Source organism: Budorcas taxicolor, chromosome 15, assembly GCF_023091745.1.
Source record: "Budorcas taxicolor isolate Tak-1 chromosome 15, Takin1.1, whole genome shotgun sequence".
Classification (NCBI taxonomy): domain Eukaryota; kingdom Metazoa; phylum Chordata; class Mammalia; order Artiodactyla; family Bovidae; genus Budorcas; species Budorcas taxicolor.
The window spans coordinates 17,877,055-17,897,722 of record NC_068924.1 but is presented as its reverse complement, the minus strand read 5'-3'; the positions used below and the strand labels follow the sequence as shown (position 1 = coordinate 17,897,722).

The following is a 20,668-nucleotide window of genomic DNA, read 5'->3' as shown; positions in this document are numbered from 1 at the left end:
GTACTAAAATATCTCCTACTGCCATTATAGTGCAGGATAATCACCCTATTGAATGGGTATATCTCCATTCCAAACAGACTAAACGCATTGTTTCCTATACAGACTTAATAGGAAAAATCATTTTTCTTGCACACTCTCACTTGTGCACTATAGCTAGATATGACCCTACTCAGATTTACCTACCTTTGACAAAAACAGAAATTGATAATGCTCTCCAGGTGTCCACTACCATTCAGATAGCCCTTGCTGATTATTCAAGAAAATTATTGGCCAACCCACCTAAAGAAAAATGATAAAATTTCTTACAAAATACTTCCTTTATCATTAATATTATTATTTCTGAACATCCTCTCATGAATGCACCTAATTATTTCATAGATAAAAATAAGACAAGATGGGCAGCCATAATAGGTCCCAACCTACAAAAAAAAAAAAAAAATTAAAAGTCCTTATCAATCTGTTCAAAAAACAAAATTATTCGCATTATATTGTTTACTTACTCTAATAAAAACCCCATTGAATGTTTTAACTGATTCTCGCTACGTGGCACATCTTTTCCCATCCTTTGTAATGGCTCATTTTATATCCAATGAAAATGATCTTATACATTTGTTCTTACTGAGTCAACAAAAAGTAAGAGCTAAACTCCATCCCGTCTTTATTACTCACATTCGTGCTCATTCCCATTTACCAGGACCCCTCAATTTAGGCAATGATTTGGCTGATCGCCTCATTGCCCCTGTATTTTCTTCCCCCGAACAGGAACATCAGCTCTTCCATACTAACACTAATAGACTATACGTTCAATATAAGATACCGTTACAAACAGCTAGAAAAATTGTTCAGGACTGTGCCACATGTGCCCCCTTTCATTTGACCACTAGTCCCCAAGAGACTAATCCTAGAGGCTTACAAGCAAATGAATTATGGCAAGCTGATTTTACACATTACAAACTGCCCCCTTTTAAATTGTTATTTGTACTCATAGATACCTTTTCCGGCTTCATTTGGGCAGTTCCTTCCACCGCCGAGACTACTAAAGCTGCCATCACAGCTCTTCTACAATGTTTTTCAATGATGGTGATCCCTGCCTCCATCAAAACAAACAATGGTCCTGCTTTTACAGCCAATGCTTTTAGTGATTTCATACATCTATAAAATATTTGCCATCTTACTGGCTTCCCATACAGCCCTCAAGCTGTACACTCAAGCTCATTCTTAATAAACAAAACAGGGAAAATAAACTAAGGGGCCCCTATGGACCTAAAGCCATTTTGCCTATAGCCCTTCTAACAATCAATTATTTCAATTTGCCTCTACACAGTCAGGAAACACGAACAGAGCGACATTTTTCTGATTCACCCTCGCGTATGCCTGAACAAACTGCTGTTTGGGTTAAATGTCTTAATCAGTGGTGGCCAGGAACACTTAAGTTCCTCGGCAAGAGATATTATTTTGTCATTTTAGATGATGGAACCGAGCAGTGGGTCCCACTCAAAATGAGTCAGAAGACAGACAGACCTTACTCCACACCCCCTGACTGGTCACAGCACTAAAACAGAAATTGCAACAGATGCCTTCTGAGCCTCCTTATGACAACGTATCCTGAAAGAAAAAATCATCTGTGCCGGGGATGGACTGGTCCACCTGTAGAGGAAGGTTTAAAAAAGTTTCTGTTCACGCCAACATGACTTTGTTGATTGGGGGCCTCATGGACTCTCTGTGAATTGCTCAGAATCACAAGAAAATAATAACACCTGCCAATGGTATAATGTTTCAGGACCACATTTTAACAGAACACAAACAGGACTCTAGCATCAACGCGATGAACTTTTGAACTGGTACAAGAGAAGTCTTTCACCTCCCAGACCCCGGATAATCAGTCCAGTCCTGGGGCCCGAACACTGGCATCTTTGAAAAATTCCTGCTTGCTTGTCCCGGTTTAACGTCTCGTATGCTTATGCACATGTTTCCATTCCACAAAATTATACTATTGAGTATAATTATACTGGTTACGTTCATGCTTGTGTAAATGTGCCCTATCTTTTTGCTATTGGACAATTTAGGAGTAATGGCTCAATTCTGTCCTGTACTGAGTGTCGTTTGTATACTTGTTTAAATCATAGTGTGCCAATTAATGTTACTAAAGACAGTGTTTTTTTTAGTCCAGCAAAGGACTGATTTGTGGGTTCCAGTTAAGATTTCTGAACCTTGGTCAGATTCCATGTTGTTGTCTTTTGTTCTGAGAGAATCCCTAAAAAGAAGCAAACATTTTATTGGTTGGATTATAGCTACCATAGTGGGTATTATTTCAATTGTAACTGTTGGTACAGTTTCTGGAATGGCATTATATAATTCTATTCAAAATCATAATTTCATTACTGCTTGAAAAAAGGACTCTCATGATCTCTGGGCCCAACAAGCTCAGACAGATCAACAAATACAGATCACGTCTACCTTCAGCAGCATTCCCCCTGTGTTATATAACACTGACTTCTATAATACACTATCCGCTAGTACTTCCTTTCTAAATCCAAAAACTTGGGTACCCCATACGATGGCTGCTTATGCGCTGATCTGTTTATTGTTTGTTATTGTTCTGATAGGATTCCGAACGTTATGTGCTTGAGCCACCGCCGCCCAAAAAGCAGGAGTAACCATGGCTGCTCTTGAGGAAAAAGGGAGGAAATGAATGTGGAGGAGCTGGAAGGCTTTGAGCAAATACTGAAAATGTATTTGCTCCACTCATGATGAAGGTTGAAAGCTGGAACGAGCATAACAAAGGGTTATGAGCGTTCACCGAGTGCCTGAGGCTCGGAACGGATAACGAAGGGTTATACGCCCGGCCTTGAGGCGTTCGAAGGCTTCCTTCTGACCACCTGTTTCCGAAAGCAAGGACTGTTGTTTCACGATAAGACTCCCTTTAGAGTTTCGCCAAAGCTATGTTATGTCTTGGGCAATGAGAACTGTATTTTATGCTTAAATGCTTTAATGTTTACCTGGAATGGCTACGTGCAAGTCTGTCTTATGCTCTATTCCCTGAGAATTATAAAACTGCGCAGTTAGATCATAAACTTCGTCAGTCCACTAGAGGCTGTCCCTGAGTGTCCTTTTCAGAGTGCGGTTCTCCGAGCCTTACAAGCAGGCAAACTAAAAGAAGAAAAGAACGGAAAACAAACCGAAAACAGCAACAGTGTTCTTGGGGAGAAAATGTCCAGAGATTAAGATGGTCTGCCTCTTGCTTAAGAGAGATATACCTTTTATTCCATAGTAAAACACTCCCAGTTTGAAAAATAATAAAAATTTAAAATTCAGTTTATTAAAAATTCGTCATAGATGTTTCTAATTATGATTTTTTTAGGAAGAATTATATCATTGCTTTCTTTTCTTTCGATACCAAGTATGAAACTGCATCAATGAATGCCAAGGAAAGGCTCATTGAAAGAAAACAGCCTGACACTAGAAACAAGCATTCAGTGTCTATCACATAAACAATGTTGCAGAGAATGCAGTTATAAGCAAGAAGTATTATTATCTGCTCTCAAGAAGATTCATCTTTCTACATATTCCTCAGTATAGTCAATGTTTTACCAAAAGCCCATTTACCAATCAGTTCTTCCTCTGAATCGCTCCTTGTTTAAAGTGCTGAACAAGGAACCGATACCAACAAGGGCCAAGGAACCCGCATATCCCAACTGTGGTGGTATTCCTTACAGGGCCAAATCCTATTCATAAAAAATAACCCAAAAGCCATAGGAGGGTTAAAGAGAAACCAGATAATTTTCTAAATGACAAACATCATTCATTATATACATAAACACACCCCACAACACTGTATTCTACTATGGCCATACAAACAGACGAGATGGGGAGGGACAAAAAAAGAATACAGAAGGAGGTTTTATGACCAAACAGTAAAAGAGAAAAATACTCATTTAACCCAGAGAAAAAACAGAAGGCAGCAAAAAAGGTAAAAAACTAAGAAAACAAAGAGAGGCTCATGTATTAAAACAATTTTAACAATTTTTTCTTTAATATATTTTATAACGTTATTGGTCTGTGATAAATTGGAGATTAAAATGCTAGCCCTTCAGCAAACATAACTTGAGAAGCAAATTTTAAATTATAAAATCACTATACTAATCTTATACTTATTTCATGAGTAAATAGTTCATACTTAGACTTAACTATGACTGAAAAATAGGCCTTTCTTAATATACAAGCATCCCTTTTCCCACTGAACTTCACTACAGTGCCACTGCTCTGACCAATTTACTTGCTAGTGCCTACTCCCAAGAGAGTCTGAATTCTCTTTCCATTCCCCCTACCAAGCCTAGCTTTCAAGTGCAATTAAACAACCGGCCATTCACAACACATGCTCAGAGCATCAGTAAAACTGGGGTATTTTAAGAAAAAATGTGTTTGAAATAACATATTTCAACAAAAGCAATAAAGTAATCATCATGGAAAATATAACTTCAGGACTTTTACTGTTTTAAAATGTACTTTTTGTTTCAAATTACATACGACCAGAGGAAACACCATAATCTTCAGTGCTTAAAACATCTAAATGTCTTAAACCAGCAATGGTAGAAGAATGCCTTCTCAGGGAGGTACCTCTGACCATCCTGCTACTTGAAACACTACACCCCATCACCTGAACACTGTCTCCCCCTTAACTTGCCTCATTTTTCCCACAGCAAATGTTTATATTTTTTGCCCATCTCCCCTTACTAGAACGTACGCTCCATGAGGAGAGGGAACGTGATCTTTCAACACCAGGCAAAAAGCAAGTGTGCAATAAATATCTGCTGAAGGAGAGAATTTTTTTTCTTAATTTCATTAATCTTTCATTTAATAAGCTTTCATTTCATCTAAAATAGAAACTTTCATGATAGGAAAAAAGCTTCACATCAAAGAAAAGGTGATTTAACTCTGCCCATCACCACCAGATGGCACTAGCTTAAACTGCTGCCTTGGACTTATACATGGCACAGATTTTTGAAGCTGCATTTCAAAAGCACACACCAAAATGAACAAAGTCAAAAGTGAAATACATTTAGACAAATTTAAGAAACTTGAATAGTTAAATCCAGAGTCACCACAAAGACAGTCTTTCCATTAAAAAGCTTTAGGTAAATATACACATACTGACAGTTTAGACTCAAGAACAAAGGATCTCAAAAAAGGCATGTTGGAACTAACCTGTTTATAAGCAGAAAACCTGGCATAGTAGTCTAAATTATTTATAGTTATATTTGTTATATGGATACAAGTACTTGTCAATGACTTTGGAAAGATCCTTATTTCTAATTATCCTAACAGTCAAGTTCAAGGTCAACTTCTATGCCCAATTTCAGCAGCCTGTCCTATTTCAAACTTGTTTCCTTATCTCTATTTTATGTTAAAATCAAGATAAGAATATCCTGATAAATGTAGTTACTGAAATTTAGGCTATAAAAGTAGGTCATGAGAAAATCCAGTACTAGTCAGCAGTTCCTTTAAACACTGAATATGTATAAAACTAGGAAATGAAAAAAAAACAAGATGAAATACTTTTGATACAATAATGCAGCATATGAAAGAATAAACATCAATCCAAAAACTTTTAGCTTTCCACTGAGAATTTACATCCTAAGGAAACCATTTGCTAATAAAAAAAATCAAATAGAGAAGAAAAGATACACACACATATCCACACACCAACTGGGTATGTACATTTAAAATTCAAGTCACACAGTAACTCTTCCTTTTGAATTGAAATGAAGCTCTTAAGAATTAAGCACAGAATGCAAAAAAAAAGGGGGGGGGGCACCTGTAAGAAAACAAAATAACATCATATATACCAACTCTGAGTTACTAAACATTTAAGACTGTTTCCACTTCATGGTATCAAAAACTGAGAATAAAGTTTCTTGACTCTCTCAGGTTTTATTATTATTTTGAAGAGTTTTCCCTTCTGTTTAATTCAACAGCAATATATAAGATTGTTGCATACAAAGGTTATGACAATCCCAGGAATCACCAAGAAATGGAAATTAAGACAGTCATTTAGGTATATTTATTACTAACAGCCAAGAAGAAAAGTACTAGCAAAACAGATAACTGGAATCCAGAGGCCAGTGGAGTAAATAAGTAAAGAAAGACTTTCAAGGAAGAAGCAAGATCAGCAATGAATCATGAAAGATAAAGACATGAAAGCATGGATTGGAGAGATTATCGGAAGAAGGAATCCCTTCAGTGCAAGTGGAAACGCACTCTGGGGAGAACGGGCTGGCTGGAAGCTTAACAGCTTACAGAGCCCAAATGACGAGGATGAACTGAAGGCCAACCACTTGAAAAAAACATAGACTTGAGAGAGGTTCACGGGAAGATGATTCAGAAGAACAATATTTGGGACCAATTATGAGGCTTATCCCACAAGCCAAGTCTGAAGTGAAAATGGTCTGGGGGAAGAGTAGTGGTAGTGCTAGTGGGAAGTGAAGAAGAACACAAAAAGTAAAGACTACTAAACGAAAGGACACCTGCTAAAATGTACAAAGGACAGGAATCAAGAAAAGCACAATAAAAGAATCAGATGGGCCCGGGCACAGCAAATTCCACTTTTGCCACTTTACTAACTGTGAAATATTAGGCAAGCAATCAAACTTTTCAAAGCCTCTGTTTCTTAACCCACAAAGTGGGGGTAATATTGTACAAGGTTGTGGTAAGAGTTTAAGCAATGAGAAGAGATATTCAAAGGCATAGCAGATTACAGAAAACCAAGAAATGTTCATTACTTCCTGATCTTCTACAAAAACATAGTTATCTGCAAGAAATTTCTGGAAATAAGTTAACATGGTTCATTCCCATTTTTAAATCAAATAATTATGAGGATTAAAAAAAAAAAAAACAGCTAAATCAGCACTCTGCTAAAGCAGTTCATCAGCATGTCCAATCACTCCTCAAACAAGGGCATTACTTTCTCTAAAGTCCATTTTTTTTTAATTTTATCAGAGTATAGCTGATTAAAAATTTTGTACTAAGTTACCACTATATCAGGGAAGCCCTATATACATCTGAACGTGAAAGTCACTCAGTTGTGTCTGACTCATGGTGATCTCACAGTCTATATTGTCCATGGAATTCTATAGGCCAGCATACTGGAGTGGGTAGCTATGCCCTTCTCCAGGGCATCTTCCTAACCCAAGGTCACCCGCATTGCAGGAGGATTCTTTACCAGATGAGCCACCAGAGAAGCACAAAGAATGAACGATCTGCCCTCTCTGAGGTCCTAACTGAGGACCTTCAGATTATGAGACTGACATGCTGCCTACTGCACTAAGAGGGCAGACACATATACATATATTCACTGTTTTAAGATTATTTTCCCATATAGGTCATTACAGAGTACTGAATAAAGTTCCCGATGCTATTCAGCAGGTCCTTATTGCATGCTAAGTTACTTCATTTGTGTCCAACTCTTCATGATCCTAAGGACTATAGCCCACCAGGCTCCTCTGTCCATAGGATTCTCCAGGCAAGAATACTGGAGTGGGTGCCAGGCCATCCTCCAAGGGATTTTCTGGACTCAGGGATCAAACCCACATTTCTTGAGTCTCCTGTATTGGCAGGTAGGTTCTTTACCACTAGCACCACCTAGAAAGTCCAGGTCCTCATTAGTTAGCTATTTTATACATGAAACTGAAAGTGAAAGTCACTCAGTCGTGTCCAATACTTTGTGACCCCATGGACTAAACAGTCCATGGAATTCTCCAGACCAGAATACTGGAGTGGAGTCTATCCCTTCTCCAGGGAACCGTTCCAACCTAGGAATTGAACCAGGGTCTCCTGCAGTGCAGGCAGATTCTTTACCAGCTAAGCTAACCAGGGAAGCCCATTTTATGCATAGCAGTGGGTATATGTCAATCCCAATCTCTTGATTTATCCCTTCCCCTGCCTTCCCCCACGGTAACCCCATAAGGTTGTTTTCTATATCTGTGACTCTATTTCCATTTTGTAAATAAGTTTATTTGTAACTTTTTTTTTAGATTCCACATATAAGCAATATCATATGACATTTGTCTTTCCCTGCCTGACTTCCTTCATTCAGTATGACAATCTCTAGATTCACCCACGATGCTGCAAATGGCATTATTTCATTCTTTTTTATGAGTAATATTCCATTGTATATATGTACCACATCTTCTTTATCATTCCTTTGTCAACAGTCCATTTAAAAATGTCCATTTTTAAATCAACAGTCTTAAAACATATAAACATATCCATAACCTAATATCTTCTATATAGTATTTTTGAGAGGTATACTGTACAGTATAAATATCCACAAGAGCACTGCCAGTTAACTGGACAGAGAACTCCACCCAGAAAAATATTCATATAATAATGAATTTCATTTAATGATTCCACATGATGTATCTACTCTCAACATCATTTTTAGTTTTATTTATAACCAAATGATTCATTTCTAAAGGGCACTGTACTTGCCTAGTTACAGTCTAAATATACCAAATTATAAACTCCTTAAATATCTGGCTAAAACATCAGCTGGACCTGTGGTATCAGAATACGGCTTAGTACTGTCCAGATCAATGCAGGACCCAGAAAATGTGAAAACTGGTCTATCAACTATGTTAAAATCAAAAAAGCAGTCTTATTTTCTGATACTACTACATCTAGAATAAATAAAATGCATCACTTTTTCTTTCTATAATGCATCCTGACTCAAAAAATGCTTTGTTTTCAGTACTACCTCAGACACTGCCTAGCCACTGCACTGGCAAACCTCTATCAACTCTTTACTTTTATTTTCCTATTATATTTCCTCAAGTGGAAATAACAGCTAACTTTAACTATACTCCTTCTACATACACAAACTGTTCTGGTTACTTTCTATCTCTAGCCACCTCACTAACTCTGACAGGGAGTAACTTCACAGAGATGGTCACTAGGCCTCAGTACTGAAACTGAACATCGTATCAGAAACAGCTCCCCACATTAAACACACATTCCTGTGGCCGTGGTTTTGCTCATTCTGTACTCTCTGCTTAGAATGTTCTTTTTCCCCTTCCTATTAATTCATATCCATTCTTTTTTTTATTTTTTAATTGAAGGATAACTGCTTTATAGAATTTTGTTGTTTTCTGTCAAACCTCAGTATGAATCAGCCATAGGTATACATATGTCCTCTCCCCCTTGAATCTCCCTCCCATCTCCCTCCCCATCCCACCCCTCTAGGTTGATACACAGCCCCTGTCTGAGTTCCCTGAGACGTACAGCAAATTCCGTTGGCTATCTATTTTACATATGGTAATGTAGCTTTCCATGTTACTCTTTCCATACATCTCACCCTCTCCTCCCCTCTCCCCATGTGCACAGTTTGTTCTCTATGTCTGTTTCTCCATGGCTGCCCTGCAAATAAATTCTTCGGTACCATCTTTCTAGATTCCATAGATATGTGTTAGTATACAATATTTATCTTTCTCTTTCTGACTTACTTCACTCTGTATAATAGGCTCTAGCAATAGCAGAATATACGAAGCAGAGGAATAGATTAGTGAGCTAGAAGATAAAATGGTGGAAATAACTGCTGAAGAGCAGAATAAAGTAAAAAGAACAAAAAGAACTGAGGACAGTTTCAGAGACCTCTAGGACAATATGTTAAACTCATATCCATTCTTTAAGGCTCAACTTTCCTCATGATGTCTTCTCTACTGCAGTGCCAATGTTAACATTTTAAAATATTTGGTTTCAAGAATCAATAAAGAAATCCAAAATTTTGTACTGAAATTTCAGTTTAATAATCTGTTAAAGTATAAGCCTCTGAAACTTACTAAGAACCTAGCTCAGTCCCTGGCATCTCGTAAGCACTCAGTAATCACTGCCAGGAGGACAGAACAAAAAAAGCAAGGAGGAAGAGAAAGGGGAAAGGAGTTGGGACAAGAGTCAGAAAAATCCCAGCTCCCATATGTTGGAATAAATCAAGACCCACTTGACTTCACACTCTAAGATGTCTGGCTCTAGGTAAGTGATCACACCATCATGGTTATCTGGGTCATTAAGATCTTTTTTGTATAGTCATTCTGTGTATTCTTGCCACCTATTCTTAATATCTTCTGCTTCTGATAGGTTCGTACCATTTCTGTCCTTTATTGTGCCCATCTTTGCATGAAATGTTCCCTTGGTATCTCTAGTTTTCTTGAAGAGATCTCCAGTCTTTCCCATTTTACTGTTTTCCTCTATTTCTTTGCATTGTTCACTTAGGAAGGCTTTCGTGTCTCACTTACTATTCTTTGGAACTCTGCATTCAGATGGGTATGTCATTCCTTTTCTCCTTTGCCTTTCACTTCTCTTCTTTTCTCAGCTATTTGTAAGGCCTCCTCAGACTGCCATTTTGCCTTCTTGCATTTATTTTTCTTGGGGATGGTTTTGATCACCACCTCCTGTACAATGTTACAAACATCTATTCCATCGTTCTTCAGGTACTCTGTAATCTAATCCCTTGAATCTATTTGTCACTTCCACTGTATAATCGTAAGTGATTTGATTTAGGTCATACCTGAATGGTCTAGTGGTTTTCCCTACTTTCTTCAATTTTAATCTGAATTTGGCAAGAAGGAGTTCATGATCTGAGCTGCAGTCAGCTCCTGGTCTTGTTTTTGCTGACTGTATAGAGCTTATCCATATTCGACTGCAAAGAATACAATCAACTTGATCTTGGTATTGACTATCTGGTGATATCTATGTGTAGAGTTGTCTCTTATGTTGTTGGAAGAGGGTGTTTGCTATGACCAGTGCATTCTCTTGGCCAACAGAATAAATAACAACAATTCTATGTCCACCCTAATGTTGCACAAAATGCATCTGACAAACTTCACCATCCATATCTAATGAAAACAATAAATCAGCCAGAAACAGAAACTTTCTCAATCTGTTAAAAGCATTTACAAAAAATATCTATGGCTAACATCAGATGTCATGGTTAAGGACTGAGTGTTTTCCCTCCCTAAGCACAAGACAATGATGCCCATTCTCACTGCTCTTCAACATGCAGTGTAATCAAATAAGAAAATGTAATAACAACATATGGATTGGAAAGGAAGAAATGAAACCATCTTTATTCACAAATACCATGACCAGCTACAGAGAAAATCCAAAAAACATCCAAAGAATCTCAAAAAACAGCCACAATAACTTAATAGGACAGTTTAGAATGACTGGTATACAAAAACTGCACTTCTACATTCTAGCAACAAAAAATGGAACCTGAAATGTTTAAAGTATCATTTATGATAGCATTGAAAACTATAAAATAGGAAGAGATGAATCTAACAAAATATGTTTTAAGATGAACATGCTTAAAATAATTTTAAAATGCTAAAAGACACTTAAAGAGGGCCTAAATAAATGGAAAGATATGCTGTATTCTTGAACCAGAAGAGTCAATACTGTTAAGATGTCAATTCTCCCCAAATAGATTTCAAGGTTCAATGCAATCTCAATGAAGATGTTGTAAGACTTTTTGTAAAATCTTACTAGCTGATTTAAAAACTTATATGGAAATGCAATGGTCTAAAAAATAGACAAAACAAATTTTTAAAATATGAAGTTGGAAGACTAATACTGATCTGAGACTTACTATAAAGCTGTACTAACTGACAATGGTGTTACTGCTGAAAGGACAGCTGTATAGAGCCAAAGCAAGTCAACCTACAGACCTACACAGACATGGTCAACTAATTTTCAACACAGAGTCAAGGTAACTAGAATGGAAAAAGTGCAGTAACTTCAAACAGAGTTCTGGATCAACTAGACAACTATACAGCAAGGAGGGAGGCAGTTGGAATCTCGGCTCTTACCTCACACCAGATACAAAAATTAAATTGAAATGAACACTGGCCTAAATTCAAGTGCTAAAACCATAAAACATCCAAAAGAAAACATTAAGTGAAAATTCAAATCAAACTTCAAAAATCAGATTATTGGTCAAGAAATGAATACTGGAGTTAGAATACCTAGATCCAAACTCCAATTTTCCAATAACTAATTATGCAACTCACTATTTTACTATCTCTATATCTCAGTTTTTTTCCTCTTACTTGAACCTGATAGGATACCCACCTCACAGGAATTATACAAGGACCATATGAGATAATGCTTAGAAAATGCCTGATACATATTAAATACTCAGTAAGCATGTTTGCTACTTTTTAAATTGCCATTTAGTACTTTAAAAAACACCTATCCAAGTTTCATAGTTCAAAATTTAGTGTTCCCTATTGTGAGTCTCAGAAATGTATAAAGAATAGGAGTTCAGGTTCATTTTTGATTCAAATGCTGTCTAAAGAAATGATCAAGAATAAGGAATACAAAATTAAAAGAAAAATAAGGGAATGGGAGAGAAACATATTTACTGTGCACCTTCACGTATCCCAGGAAACAGGTGCTTTACCTGGATTATCTTTTTTATTCCTCCTAAAATTCCTCCTAAAAAGTTTCTTGAGAAACAAGAAACTGTTAATAAACCTTCATAAGTGGTCTTTAAATAGAAGTGCTGGCTTTCTATTTCAAATTATGGATTGGTGCCCAAAACAAAATCTCTCATTAAAAGTTTAGAGAGACTGAATTGTTGTAAGGAATATTTGTAATTATTTAACTCAGAAAGCAGTGTGTTAAGAATCACAATGAAGGATCCTCACATCATAAACCACAGAACCCTATCATCTTACTTAATATTATAATCATGACTCTGGCTACTTTTAAAATATGCATCAGGAAGCCAATAAATGAGAAGATTACAGCTGTCCATCTCTTAAGCGTTCCCGAAGTTTTGAAAAATGAGAATACTTTGGCCCTATTCCATCTCTAAAGATGTAGACGGAGGGACAGTTTACAGCAAATAAAGTCATTCTACAAATTTCTCCTGGTTATTTTCCCATACTTCCTCAAAGGCAAAAAGCGGCACATCATAAGAGCAGTAAGGAAATAAAAGCCCCCCCCACCCCCGATCCTCCACTGGAGGTAAGCTTACCTGCAGTGTTTTATTCTCTTTAAGATCCAACCCAAACACGTTGTGCCGCTTCACTTTAAAGAAGTCAGTCTCGAGGCCATCGTCGTCCTCCTCGTCATCTCTGTCCAAGAACTGCACAGGGGCTTCCCTGTCCTTCTGGGACTCTTCGCTGCTCGGGACAGACTCAAGTGGAGATCCTTTCGCTCTTCTCAGTTTCTCGACCATTTCTTCTTTATCATCTTCTTTCTCTTCTTCCTCTTTATCACTAATGCCACTAGCCAGTCTGTAACTTGTCCCTTCTGGTCTCTTCCCACCTTTCTGAAGAATAGACATTTTTTCATTGAAGTAGGCTCTAAATTCTTCCACTTCATCATTGGTGAGGGAAGGAGCCCTTGGCTCAATTACTTTATTATCTTCACTCACTACCAGTTCCTTGCTGGGTTGCTTTTGCATTCTCTGAAGAAATCTTATCCGTGGTGCCACAGCAAGACCAAGAGACCTTAAATATGAGCAAAGGAAGAGTTATCTCAACACACTGATGGTTGTGTTTATGAATTTATTATGAAATGCTTCCTCAGGAGTTCAGATGTTTTAGAGCTTTTTTTAAAAAGAAAATGTCCTTCTGAGATATAACTCCATCTTGACAGGTCAGGTGATCCAAAAGATATTGAATACTTGTCACAAAATATTGGAGATGTCTGTTTTCCATTAGGTGGTTAACATGATTAACAAAATAAAGAGCATAAGATCAGAAAAAAACAACTACTAGATCTGCCTATTTCCAGTATAACTCTCTCAGCCTCAGCTTTCTCAGATATTAAAACAAGACAAAAATATCTACCAGGCCTATCTCAGTTGTTGTAAATATCTGACGCACTAACTATATGAAAATACTTTGTAAAATATGTTTTTATTTATATAAAAATATAAATACTAAAGCTCAGGGGAGGAGGTGGGAGGGAGACTCAAGAGTATACATACAGCTGATTCACACTGTTTACAGCAGAAACTAACACAACAATGTAAAGTATTTACACTCCAATTAAAAATAAATAATATTACCCGAGGCGGATTCATGTTGATGTATGCAAAACCAGTACAATACTGTAAAGTAATTAGCCTCCAATTAAAATAAATAAATTTCTATTTTAAAAATAAATAAATAAATAACATTAAAGCTGGAAAAGACACGGCCATGAAAGAACACATGTTCTCTGCAAGGAATGAATTCAAGTATTACCATCCTCTCTTCTAAGACATTTAACATGGCATAATAACCTCTACAAAAGAAGGATATTTAAACCCGAGACCAAATAAAGAAAAAAAAAATCTTATTTTCTCCTTCCAAGATCAAGACTTACTTTATAATGAGGTCTTTCCCAGCTTCTAAGTTCCCACAGACGCATTGGAAATAAGCTTTTAATAAAAAGCTATCATTATAAAATGGATCCACTGCCTTTCTTCTAAGATATGATTCACAGAAACTGATGGGTGTAGCTGTAAAACCTGGATTCAGAAACAGAACTACTGAAGTTCAAACCCTGGCTCTGTCAGCTACTAGCTGTGCGATCAAGGACATAATTAAACCTCTCTATACCTCAGCTCTCTTATTTGCAAGATGGCATGACAAGAGTACTTACATTATAAGACTGTTGTTAAAATGAGTTCACAGATACAATGCATCTAAAATAATGCCTAGCACATATGCAGCCACTTTTGAGCACTTGTCATTATTACTGTTATAGGGATACAGTTAGGATCACAAATTCAGTATCCATCAGAAATTAAAACACCAACTTAAGCTGTACCAGGTTTCCCAGGTGGCACTAGTGGTAAAGAATTGCCTGCTAATAATGCAGGAGACTTAAGAGATGTGGGTTCAATCCCTGGGTCAGGAAAATTCCCTGGAGGAGGGAAACATTAAAGACCCGTGTCTCTCCTGTTTGCTAATATCTCAGCTATGTCAAAGAGAAAACCAGGATAGAACATCATAAAGCACAAAAAAATCAGCTAATAATCTAAACCATGAATCATATTCAGAAATTGTAAAATTAGTAACTGGTAAAGAGATAAATGAACAGAAACACGTTTCCATGGCATCTGATTTGTTATCCATTAACTAAACAAAAAGTCAGTGACCTTACTTTGTTATCTTGCAAATTAAGTGGTTCGAAAATGTTATAACTGACAAATAACCTGTTATCCTGAACTTGCAATCTAACATGAAGAACAGAAAATAGCAGCTCACCCAAATACAAGCTTTTATTAGACTCAACTTAAAGGTAAAGGCACTCAAATTCCTGGAAAGCAGACCAAATATGAAGACTTTGCTGTGAAAGTACATATTTCATCCCAGATTAGATTTCAAGCTGACATTCAAAGTATGAGTAACCCCAAGGGTGCTTCTCTAGGATTTTGTCACTGCTTTTCCCACAGGCAGAACCCCACTGAAAAATGGACACTCCGGAAAAGATTAGGGGGAAAATATCCTTCAAATACTAGCCAAAACAAGACCAAGAGTTCCATTTTCGTAGAACAGCAAATGCAATTACTAAAGACAGACGTTTTACCATGGTAACTGTGAGCACCTGTAAGAAACACCAAGACAAAGAATACCCAGGCAACAAGCAGCATGGGATACCAATCTAAAATAAGGGAAGAACCAACGAAGAGACCTGCATCCAAAGCATAAGAAGAACCGTGTGTGGTAAACCAGGTCAGCTTTTTAGAAAACAAGACATCTCAAGATTTCAAAGAATGCCGGTCAACTGCTCTCCATCCCCTTTAAGACCAATTTACAGGAAACTGCCAGCCTTTTAGAAATTTATACTCACAAATAAGAAATTTCTTTCTGAATGAAGTTCCTGACTGAACAGAACATTCAACAAGTTTCCTACAGCTTATATAGTCTTTTTCTCTGCAAATCTTCAACAGATTCTTTTAAGGTAACATAAAGAGGTTTAAACTAGGATTCTCAGAACCAGGTTTCAAACGAATCCCCTTTAACTCTGAGGACTCAGAGTTAAATCTATAATATGAATACTTACAGGGCATAGTCAGGTATAGGTAACTTGCTCACATCAAATATTTCTTTATCCTTCATCAGATACACTGAACGTATGTAGGAGACAAAACACTGTAAACAAAAAAGGTTGAGGTATATGACATAACAGTCAGAAATGGAAAATGAATTTTAACTGAGATAAAAGAAAGTAATCAAAGGAATAAATTCAACAGTAGTGAAAACTCTCAAAAATAGCTGAGAGTATCTCCATTCCATAAAAACAACACAAAAAACTACCTTTTTAGAACTGTTATCTGAGAAAAGACTATAAAATTTGGTTTCATCAAGCCAACTGAACATAAAATATAAACTTCTCAAAAAGCTATTCTATAAGTTAAAATCATTCAGGCAAATTAACAGGAAAAAAATATAGTTTTTGGAATAATACTGTTGAAATCTGAGTTTCACATCTTACAAGCTGAGCAAGTTTATTATTTCTCTGTCAGTTTCCTCATCTATGAAGATAATATAAAAGTAACTTCTACTTTGAGTGTAATGAGAACTAAATGAGAAAAATGCATGTAGACTACTTGAGCATTTCTTCTGAAATACATTAAATATCAATGAATACCAGTTATTACTAATAATTATTACTGGAAAACATCCTTGTAATAAAACTATTACAACAAAATAAAATTTTACTGTACCTAAGCTTAATCATAACAGGAAAAGTTTAGGGATAAACTTTTATAAAATTTAATAAATTCTTTATTGAAATTTCAAGTAATTCATCATCATAATTTCAAGCAGTTTGTCATTAGCTTACAATATTTTATTCTGTGTGTGTTTTTTAAAAAAGTAAACTATCTTTATGCCAAGAACCATTGCAAACTAAAAAGTAAACATGGTCCGGAAGGCTCTGTCAGTCTGAAAAACAAACAAGCAGCAAAGATGGCGAAATACATCAAAGCAGAAGCTTTATTTATTTTAAAATTAAGCTTTGTATATTTAATTCCCATTTCTATATTTCCTAAACTTCACATTTTTTCTAACTTTACCCTAATCCTTTCTTCAAACCATTTACACTAATTTCCAAACCATTTTCCCTGTCTCCATAGGCGTTAAAATGAATAATTCAAGGATAATTTTCCACCTACAATCACCCACTCCAGTTGCTTATCGTTTTTGTTCTATCCAGATTATAATCAAAAGCTAGAAAATCACTTCTATGAAATCAGATAGCTGGCTGCAGCTGCCAACAGTTAGCCATGCTGCTAAACCATGCATGACACCCAATAAATCACATCATTTATTTCAATGTGCTTTTCTATAATCTTGTTCTAGAAGACTCATTTGCTGTATGCAGAAACCACTGAAACAACATCCTTCCAGTTTTTCATATTTCCTGATTCATAACTGAATGAGCCAGGTATGCAGTAAGTCACATCAGAATTCACGTACACTATTTGGAATTGTGCATGCTATTTCCAAAGCTACTAAAAGATTTAACTCCAAGCTTAAAGTATGCTGCTAGATGAAACATGCACATAAATGTTTTCATGGCCAAATGTTTTAAGAAAAATAATCTGTTTAAAATCTATTTTCATTAGATTTCAGGTAAAGTGAGCTTATGTAAGTTTGAATATGTTTTATTTATATATTTCAAGATGAATTTCATGTCGTTCTCTTATATTTTAGAATTAATTTCTCCTGATGTATCATGGAAGTTCTGAAGAAACTCAGACCTGGATTTAAATCTTAGGTCTATCACTTAATAGATACATCACCCTGGACAATTTTTAATTTTCTCAAGCTCCTGTTTTCCCATCTATAAAATCAAATCAATTATCACCTACCTCACAGGTTGTTGGGAAGATTAAATAATAATATACATATAGGGTTATGCCATGGCTAAGGGCCTATCACATACTAAGCATCTGAATTTAACTTTCATCATAAGCAAAGTGATAAATAATTTGATAATAATAAAAAAAAAAATAACCCAAGTTAACTTTTTAAGTGTAAGATTGTCTCTTTAAATAAAACTTCTTTGCTTTGAATATCCAATTTCAAAACCATTAACCCAAAAGACTAACTCCTGACTTTTTCTGCTCAGGCTCTTCTATCTACTCAGGATGGCCTTTCCGTACCTCCTCTTTATTTTCTTCTTCCCAATCTCTGAATCCCTACTATCTAACTCACTGCTGATGTGTTACAGGAAATGCAGATATAGATTTCCTATGTAGATCTCATAACTCAAGTGTAAGTAAGAGAGTGCTGAAAATGAAGAGCTTCATAACAGGGATTCAAATATTTGTCAATTCAAATACTAAACTGCTGTAAGCACAATGCAAAATAATTTCCCATCTTCCTTTTCTAAAGAATCTACTGCTGGGTACTCTAAGAACAAAAAAATAAGTATAACTAAAAGTGACATTTCCTTGGGTGTTTGCTAATGAAGAGGACTTATAAGTCCAAAAAAGCAGTTTGGGAACATTATGCCACGTTTATAGATTAAAACCTCATTTCTAAAGAAAATTTAGCAAGAATGCTATGCTTTCTGGAAATTTAACCTAACATATTAATTTTATAGTCAAGAGAGTACAGTCAGAAGTTAATAACAACTTTACTGAAGAAACCAAGTTGATATCTTTATCAAGTTATCTTATATACTTAATAATCATTAAGTGGATTTTCTATATGTCTGACAAAATTATAGACAAGTAATAGACATTTTTCCAAATTACTATAAGAAATATATAATTTTTGGACTTCCCTGGCTGTCAGTGTTTAAGACTGTGAGTTTCCACCACAAGGGGCACAAGTTCAATCCCTGGTTGGGGAACTAAGATCTGGCATGTCACAAAGAAAAAATTTTTTAAAGAAAGAAACATGTAACTTTTTCAAAATTAAAGAATAAGGTAAAGCTATCTTAAAAGTATACTACCTGAATATCTGAAGTAGCAGAAAATGATACAATTGAACTTTATTACATGCTCTAGTCCAAGGAAGGTATCCAATTCTAAAATAACTTACCCTTTGAGCTCTTTCTTTTAAATCTTGATCTTGAGCTAAAAATGATTCCAATTTTTTCTGAACATCTATAAGTTTTTCTGGATTGATTCTTTTATAACAAAAAGATAAAAGTTAAACTAAGACATCTCGATTTTAGAAGCTGAAAATAGTATACGTTATTTTCTATTTTCCTCAGTATTTTTAAAATTCATAACATTTTTTCTCATCTATGACCCAGATTAGATAGAAATTACACTAGACCTAAAGTTGACTCTGTATATTTCAAATAATGCAGAAAAAAAATCAGACATTTTCTCTAAACAACCCATGCTGAGTGAAAGATTAGGTTAACACCACAATTAGCGATGTTCCTCTTAAATCTTTAAAGATAGAAAGCAGCCTCTCATGGGAGGTGGATCATCAATGAAATAGAACAAATGAAAGCGAATGTCATTTTTTATAAGATTTCCATTTCAGTCAAATATCAAAAAAATCAAATTCAAATAATAAACAAGTAGTCAAGGATATAAACATTATTTTCCTTATCTGGAAATTAGGCATAATATAACAGAATTGTTACTTAAATTTGCCCAGGTTTAGAATGAAAATTATGGGAAAAAAATGAAATTCTTACAAGCATCTATTCTATATTTCACAAAGAAAATCCCACTTGTTTTCCCTGATTTTAGACTAAACAATTTTGTTCCTGAAAAGTTGCAGTGATGACAGGTAGTAGCAGATGAGGTTTTTCTCTAATTACAGAAAATATCAAAATACATATATGTAAGAACTTTTAACTCAGCCTCAACAATTACAGAGCTCACACCCAACTTTGTTTTACCTAAACCCTTATCCACTCCTCCACCAAATCTAACCTGCTGCTGCTGCTGCTAAGTCACTCCAGTCGTGTCCAACTCTGTGTGACCCCATAGATGGCAGCCTACCTGGCTCCCCCGTCCCTGGAATTCTCCAGGCAAGAATACTGGAGTGGGTTGCCATTTCCTTCTCCAATGCATGAAAGTGAAAAGTGAAAGTGAAGTCGCTCAGTCATGGTCGACTCTTTGCGACCCCATGAATTGCAGCACACCAGGCCACTCTGGTGTTGGTCCCTCACCAACTCCCAGAGTTCACGCAAACTCATGTCCATCAAGTCAATGTTTCAAGGGCTCCAATATAAGTGAAAGTGAAAGTCACTCAGTCGTGTACAACTCTTTGCGACCCCATGGACTGTTCTGTCCATGGAAATCTCCTGGCCAGAATACTGGAGTGGGTAGCCTTTCCCTTCTCCAGGGGATCTTCCCGACCCAGGAATTAAACCAAGGTCTCCTGCATTGCAGGCAGATTCTTTACCAACTGAGCTATCAGGGAAGTGCCCACAAAAAACAGTGGTTAGATGCCACGAAGTAGGTGGCAATGCCTTAACTGTATGCGTGTTGTCAGCCCTGAAAGGCTCTTCCATCCTAGTCAAGGGGAGTGCTAACCTTCTCTCCTTTCATACAACACAATATAAATTAGCCTACAACCAATTCTGCTGACACTCAATCTAAACGTCTTTGATGACAGGAGAGCACAATCCTCTGAAAAGGACAAACAATCCTAAAAATAAGTTCATCTAAGAGGTTTAATCGTTTCAACCATCA

At 36.2% G+C, this 20,668-nt stretch overlaps 1 protein-coding gene and 1 non-coding gene across 2 annotated transcripts in view; both read right to left on the bottom strand.

Moving 5' to 3' along the window:
• DDX10 (DEAD-box helicase 10) overlaps nucleotides 1-20,668 on the bottom strand; it is a 317,926-nt gene that overhangs the window by 245,309 nt on the left and 51,949 nt on the right. The window contains exons 11-13 of the mRNA XM_052652790.1: nucleotides 19,050-19,137; nucleotides 16,057-16,145; nucleotides 13,031-13,508 (exon numbers count right to left, since the gene is read on the bottom strand). Of these exons, the coding sequence (XP_052508750.1) occupies nucleotides 13,031-13,508; nucleotides 16,057-16,145; nucleotides 19,050-19,137 (655 nt within the window). The remainder of the gene's footprint in view (nucleotides 1-13,030; nucleotides 13,509-16,056; nucleotides 16,146-19,049; nucleotides 19,138-20,668) is intronic.
• On the bottom strand, nucleotides 20,406-20,531 carry LOC128061086 (U6atac minor spliceosomal RNA). Its single transcript, XR_008200700.1, has one exon. It is a non-coding gene; the product is annotated as a U6atac minor spliceosomal RNA (small nuclear RNA).